The 6,198-nt window shown below is 43.2% G+C and overlaps 1 protein-coding gene across 2 annotated transcripts; it reads left to right on the forward strand.

Annotated features, from left to right (window-relative positions):
* The first annotated feature begins 526 nt into the window (after positions 1-526).
* Positions 527-5,952, forward strand: LOC125541023 (serine/threonine-protein phosphatase 6 regulatory ankyrin repeat subunit B-like). 2 transcript variants are annotated; one of them, XM_048704521.1, is made up of 11 exons: positions 530-726; positions 828-965; positions 1,108-1,236; positions 1,762-1,904; positions 2,350-2,436; positions 2,543-2,671; positions 3,617-3,769; positions 4,080-4,181; positions 4,833-5,012; positions 5,091-5,170; positions 5,612-5,952. In XM_048704521.1, exons 1-11 carry the CDS (start codon positions 651-653, stop codon positions 5,700-5,702), a joined length of 1,308 nt encoding a protein of 435 aa, XP_048560478.1. In that variant the 5' UTR covers positions 530-650; the 3' UTR covers positions 5,703-5,952. The 2 variants fall into 2 exon arrangements, with proteins under 2 accessions (XP_048560480.1, XP_048560478.1); XM_048704523.1 differs by lacking the exon at positions 5,612-5,952 and having other exon boundaries at positions 527-726; positions 5,091-5,174.
* Positions 5,953-6,198: the final 246 nt, after the last annotated feature.

Here is a 6,198-nt window from a genome sequence, read left to right on the forward strand (position 1 = left end):
CCAACTGTTGTCACTCATGCTTGCGTGGGCACCCCACCACTCCCGAGTACGACGACGCCTCCCCGCGCTTCCCGCATGCCTGGACCTCACCATGAAGAACGTTTCCGGAAAAAGCGCGTCCCAACAACCCTACCCAGTGCGGGTGCATTAAACAGTGAAGGAGCTTCTTTTAACTTTTATATTTTTAAACTACACGGGAAAAGGAAAAGCTAAAAGCATGTCATGTTGATGGACCCTGCCTCTTCATTCCGTACCACGTGTGCAATCAACCGTTGCCATTCGTGCTTGCATGGGCACCCCACCTCTCCCACGTACGACGACGCCTCCCCGTGCCTTCCGTGTGCTGGTCCTCATCATGACAAGCGTTCCCTGAAAAAGCGCGTTCGGACAACGCTACCCAGTGCGGGGTATTAAACAGTGGAGGAGCGTTTCTTTTGACCTTATTTTTTTTAACTTTACAGGGGAAAAGGAACAGCAAAAGAAATCAATGGGCAGAGGGGTGTACAAATTAAAAGCCACTCTCCATCTGCGGCACTTCTCCACCGTGACTGCGACTGCCACTGCGACTGCGACTGCTCTCTCCTGACTGGAGTCAGTGTCTCGGGTGCTGCTGACCCGCCGTCTTCTCCGCTTGCCGTGCCGCCATCGCCATGGATGGGGTTTCGACGGAGCCTCGCCACCCGCTCCTGCAGGCCGTTCTCGACGGCGACCTCCGCCTCCTCAAAGGTACTAGCAACAACAAGCAGCCCGCTGCCTCCTATTGCTCCTGCCCCTACCCTTAGGGTTCCTTCCTTCGTGATGATAATTTGGCTGGATCGTGTGCGCAGAGATGGCGGGCGTCGTGGCGGCGGACGTCGGCATCAGGGCGCGCGCGCTGACTGTGGCGGTCATGGAAGGGCGGCTGGACATCTGTAGGTGCCTCGTCGAGGACCACGGCGTCGATGTCAACCAGCGCACCTTCACAGGTTAATTAGTCCGGTTCCCTTTGGATCTCTTCGCCTCAATTCTGCTGCACCTCCCAGGACCACGGCTAGATGCACAAGTGCACATCACATCCCGGCCCAGTAAGTAATCCCAGGTTAATTTGGTTCTTTTGTTTTGTTGCAGGTGACACTCCTCTGGCCATTTCTGCGACTTATGGGACGCCTGCTACCACCAGATATCTTCTGGATCGTGGTGCTGATCCAACTTTAGCTGGTGCCCTGTGGCCACCTCTTCATGCTGCTGCAAGTTTTGGTATCCCCTCGCCTCTCCCACACGCAGTTTGCAGCTCCAGCCTCTTGAACTTTAATTGCTCATGAGTCATGACATATATACTGCCATATGTTTTTATTGACATCTATTCACCAAGTTCAGACATATGTGACGATTTGGACGGTGGAACAAGAAACAATGAGTTTCTGTACGACAACTTTGAGGATTGGAATGTAAAGTAAATTGGTGTTAATTAATTCTAGTCTTGTTTGCTCACAGATCGATTTTCGGGAGAGAAAACACCGTGTCACTCTCAAGTGTTAATTCTATTCTTGTTTGCTCACAAATTGATGATTTTTGCTAGCTACTGCCTATATTTAGATAGAAAAACAACTAGCTACAAGTCAAATATTCTAAACTTGGTCCTGGACATGATCATTGGTAACTGGCGGTTATCACATTTGCAAGTGTACAATTCAAAAAAACATTTGCAAGTGTCTACATTTTTTTTTCTTTTTACAAAAATAAGCTTATCTTGCTGATTTTTTCTACAAACTTGTATTCTAGGACAATGTGAGATAGTGGAATTGCTGCTTTCAACTGGAATTGATGTGGATCATTTCGATTCTGTGTATGGGACCGCATTGCATGTTGCCGCTACTAATGGTCAAGATGGCTCGATGAATATTTTGTTGCAGCATCATGCAGATGTAAGTCACCACTTTCTTCCTTCTCTTCTGGGCTGTGCAAAAGTAAATCCTGGTTGGTTTGTTCAGGCCCTAAGCGGCTTTATCTCCAGTTCATAACTATCATGCATGCATTGTAATGAGAAGTGGAAATACTGTTGTCTGTTATTACTTGGGCTCAATCATCTGAACCAAAAGAGTTTGTTTATGTTGGCACAAAGCAAAACATATACAATGTTTGTCGTTTGACCATAAATAATTCTCCTGAAGTGAAACATGCTTATTTTCTCACAGGTGCTCTAAATGTTTGTCTAATTTTTATAATTAAATTAAAAAAATGTATGCTTCTGTGCGTTGAGAAATGCCAATATGTGTAACACACACACACACACACACAATTTGCTTATTTTATTTCCCCATTACTCCATTTTTTTGCAAGTGAATAAATTGGTTTTTCTACTTTCCACAGCCTAATAAGGTTTTCCGCCTTGATAGTACCCCGTTAAGGCTGGCCATGATTTCTGAATCGCTGGAATGTGTGAATCTACTCATTAAGGTCAATATTCTTTCTCGTTTATGGAGCTTCCTTTAGTGTAGTCTACATTTTCTGCAGTTGACATCTCAAGCACTTACTCAAATGAAACTAAAATTTATTTACACAGGCTGGCGCTGATGTGAATAAAATTGACTATACTGGTGTTACTTACTTGATGATAGCAGCGGGCAATGGCTTATCTGATATCCTGAAATGCTTACTAGATGCTGGCGCTAACCCAGATATTGATGATGGGGTGAGTCACTGAGTCTTGTATTATTTTCTCCCCCTCTGCCTTCATGATCTACTTTCATGCGTATTATCTGTTCGTAGTTGGCTGAATGGTTGTGCCTCGGTGGGACATGTTAGGTTCTAGGCTGTTGACGGATTAGGATAAATGTGCTCAGCCGCTTCTTTTACATCAACTGTACCCATGCTGCTGGGAATATTTTATTCATGCATGAGGAAACACATTGTTTTGGTAAATCATATCTGTTACTACGTGATGCATGATCTACTGAGAACATGGGAAAAGTATTCCTACCAACATGTTTACTGTGTAATATCAATGGAGCAGATCACCATATCGTAACATTTTGCACTGCCTTGATCGGCACATATCGGCTGCAGCTCTTCCCAGGTGTTGAACTTACCAATTGCTGCCCAAGGAAGACGGGCATAGGCTTTTCTGCTCTTTTCCCCCCTTGTTTTTAGGAGCAATTCTTTGTAAATCACCATCCTGTGCAATTATCTCTTTGCGGAGGCAGCGGAGTACCTTGCAGGACTTTCATGAATTTATTTATTGTCAATGGAGAAATTCTCCAGTTTTCTTCATTGCCTGGTCAAATAGACACAGGATGCTTTCAAAGACTTATTCTTCTATTGTGTCGATGGCACATTCTCTCTCTATTATGCTTTGACAAACTAATGCAGTATAAGAAACATATTAGTTTGGCATTAGAATTAATATTTTTATAGGATTTAACCTTAGCTTTATTTCCCGAATTTAGTGGAGAGGTATGGACAAGACTATTCCATTGTTTGTTCCCGCGTTTTGATTTGCTCAAAGCCCATCTAGCCATTTGATTGAAATTGTAGACTTGGAATTGTAACTATCAATGTTGAAATGCTCTGCTAGTATAGTCCATCTTGTATTAATGATGATCGAACATGAAATCAGCCATCTCATTTACTCCTGCAGTTTGGTACAACTCCAATCGAAATTGCCGCCCTCCAAGCCAGATGGGATATGGTTGCGACGTTATTTCCTTTAACTTCTCCCATTTCAAGATTGCCGGATTGGAGTATTGATGGAATTATTTCTCATGTGCAATCTTTTGGTTTGAAGCCGAGGGTATGTAGTTCCTTTTCCGCTCACTTACAGTTCCATAATATTATGTATAATGGCTAGTCGTCTTCCATTCTTCTGTTGCTCTGCTCCTGCAGTCATGATTTCAATTGATATTTATAATAACAGAAAAATGTTATGCATACCCAGACCCTGCGCAAGCGGGAGCTACATGCACTGGGCTGCCCTTTTTATAAGCGCCCCACATTTGAGAAAGTTTTAATGTCATTGTTAGGGTCAACTAAGATTCTAAGTGAAGCTTCTTTTCTGTGTTTGTGCTGTATATATGTCTTGACCAAAAATATTTTTTGATCAGGATATACATCTATGTGAAGCGAAAAGAGCTGAACTAAAGTTGCAAGCTACAGAGGCTTTTAAGAGAAAGGAATATATCATAGCAGGAGACCTATATACTTGTGTAAGTCACTGAGCCTAGATGATTATGATAGTTATGGTGTCAATTAAACATGTGCTTGTCATTGTTATCTAGCAAGACACTTCACATTTTGAACATGCCCAAAAGGTTCAATCCCTGTCAAACTGTTCAGTGTCCTAATATAACTGTTTAAGCTGCAGCTAGACTAGAACCACAGTATCTAAAACAAAGGGCAGTCTGTGTTTTGCACTGTATCTAAAACAAAGGGTATCTAGAACCACAGTATCTAGAACTACAGCTGCATGCTATTATAACAGTTGTTTTGCACTGTTTGTCCTCAAAATTCAGTCTGGATTATGCTCGCAGTTGCTATTACCACACACACACACAAAAAAAAAAACTGCTTTGGAGTTGAACTGCTTATGTTTTAGTTAGAGGAACCGTGTGAACATTCAAAGGTATTTAAAATTCCGGAGTTATCTATATTAATTCATAAAAAAGCAGCATCATTTTCCATGTATCTTTCGTGAAAATTCTGTCAGAAATGTTATACTGATTTCATAAAAGTGAATGGTTTCTCTCTGTCTTGATCTGGATTATCAGAAATGTTGGTGGGGTCAGTGAAAATGTTGTTACTGTGTTATGCAAACTACTACCTTGTAACAAAATCTACATGTGATTGGTCTACTGTAGGCAATGAGTTTTCAGCCTAGTCCAAAAGGTCTTGCAAACCTGCTAGCACATAGGAGTTTCTGTATGTTGCACGCGGGGATAGGAAAAGAGGCTCTCTCCGACGCTGCTAGGTGCACAGTGCTACGACCTCTTTGGCCCAAAGGTTACTATCGACTAGGAGCAGCCTTTATGTTGCTACAGGTAAAACAGAACAAATTTGTTACGGCTATTCTTTCTTGACCATGATGAAATTGATCATCTTCTGGTGTCTACTCACAGGACTATGGAAAAGCAGCTCAGACGTTCGAAGCTGGCTTGAAACTGGACCCTACAAATGCGGATATGGCTAACGCTTTAAGGTAATTGTGTGTTCCATGTCTCCATGTTGCGAGGAATCTTGTGCAGTCCCACCTGCTTGATTGGTCCCCTAAAAGGACGAACTATTTCTTATATGCTCCCTCTGTTCCTGAATATAAGACGTTTTGGCAGTTCAATTTAAACTGCCAAAACGTCTTATATTTAGAAACAGAGGTGGTAGATCGAAGTCCTTCTGGAGTGCAAGTGTTTTTTGTGTCTTGATGGTCTAAACTCGGGCATCACACGGATTTAATGATTTAAGATCTATTAAGAGTGAGTTTGGAGCTACAGCTCTGGTTCTCAAATCCATGGAAAGAAAGAGAGAGCACCTTGTCCTGGTGCCGTGTGCATGCCTTTGTTCTGTTCAATCTCTGGAAGAAAAAAAGAGCCATATAGAAGTCTCGCCCGCCCATTGCTTACCCCGAAAATATTTTTCGTCGCAGGGAAGCCCAAGAGACGGCGAGGAATCCTCCTCGCACCAGGGGGCTGGAGTGCCTTCACCCATTTGGAATGAGACGTTCCTGGAGTGATTGAGGCGCTGTTTCGTTGCTATGTCCAGTCCAGGGTATGCATGCCTGCCTGTTATTCTCTTTTCCTATGTCCAGTCCAAGGTATGCGTGCCTGTTATTCTCTGGAGAGACTGAGACTCTGTTTCGTTGCTTAAGACTCTGTTTTGTGTTGAACCGTCCAAGAGTACCGATCTCATGTGCTATATTGTAGACCGTGTAAACATGGCTGTCTGTACATTGTGGTTATATATCGTCTCCGTGAACCATTGTGGTTATATATCGTGTGCGTGAATCACTCTGAAAAATGCGCTTGTCATGGTGAAATCTAAGTACTGGCTAGAAAAAAAAGGATAAAAGACAAAAAAAAGTGTCATCTAGGTGGGGGATCGTATAACCACCACCACCGCCATCCGATCGAGCCAAGCACCAGCCTTTTGTCCGGTTCCAACGAACCATCAAGTCACGTCAGTCCATCAATTTTTCACCGGAGAGTCGATTTGACGCTCGCAGTCGTGCGCTCG

The sequence above is a fragment of the Triticum urartu genome, chromosome 2, assembly GCF_003073215.2.
Source record: "Triticum urartu cultivar G1812 chromosome 2, Tu2.1, whole genome shotgun sequence".
Taxonomy (NCBI): Eukaryota; Viridiplantae; Streptophyta; class Magnoliopsida; order Poales; family Poaceae; genus Triticum; species Triticum urartu.

Excerpts from the sequence above, each read along its gene's own strand:
- LOC125541023 (XM_048704521.1), top strand. The coding sequence starts at position 651 with ATGGATGGGGTTTCGACGGAGCCTCGCCACCCGCTCCTGCAGGCCGTT. Across the intron at positions 2,437-2,542 it reads GTGTGAATCTACTCATTAAG|GCTGGCGCTGATGTGAATAA; the intron begins GTCAATATTCTT and ends TTATTTACACAG. Across the intron at positions 5,013-5,090 it reads CAGCCTTTATGTTGCTACAG|GACTATGGAAAAGCAGCTCA; the intron begins GTAAAACAGAAC and ends GTCTACTCACAG.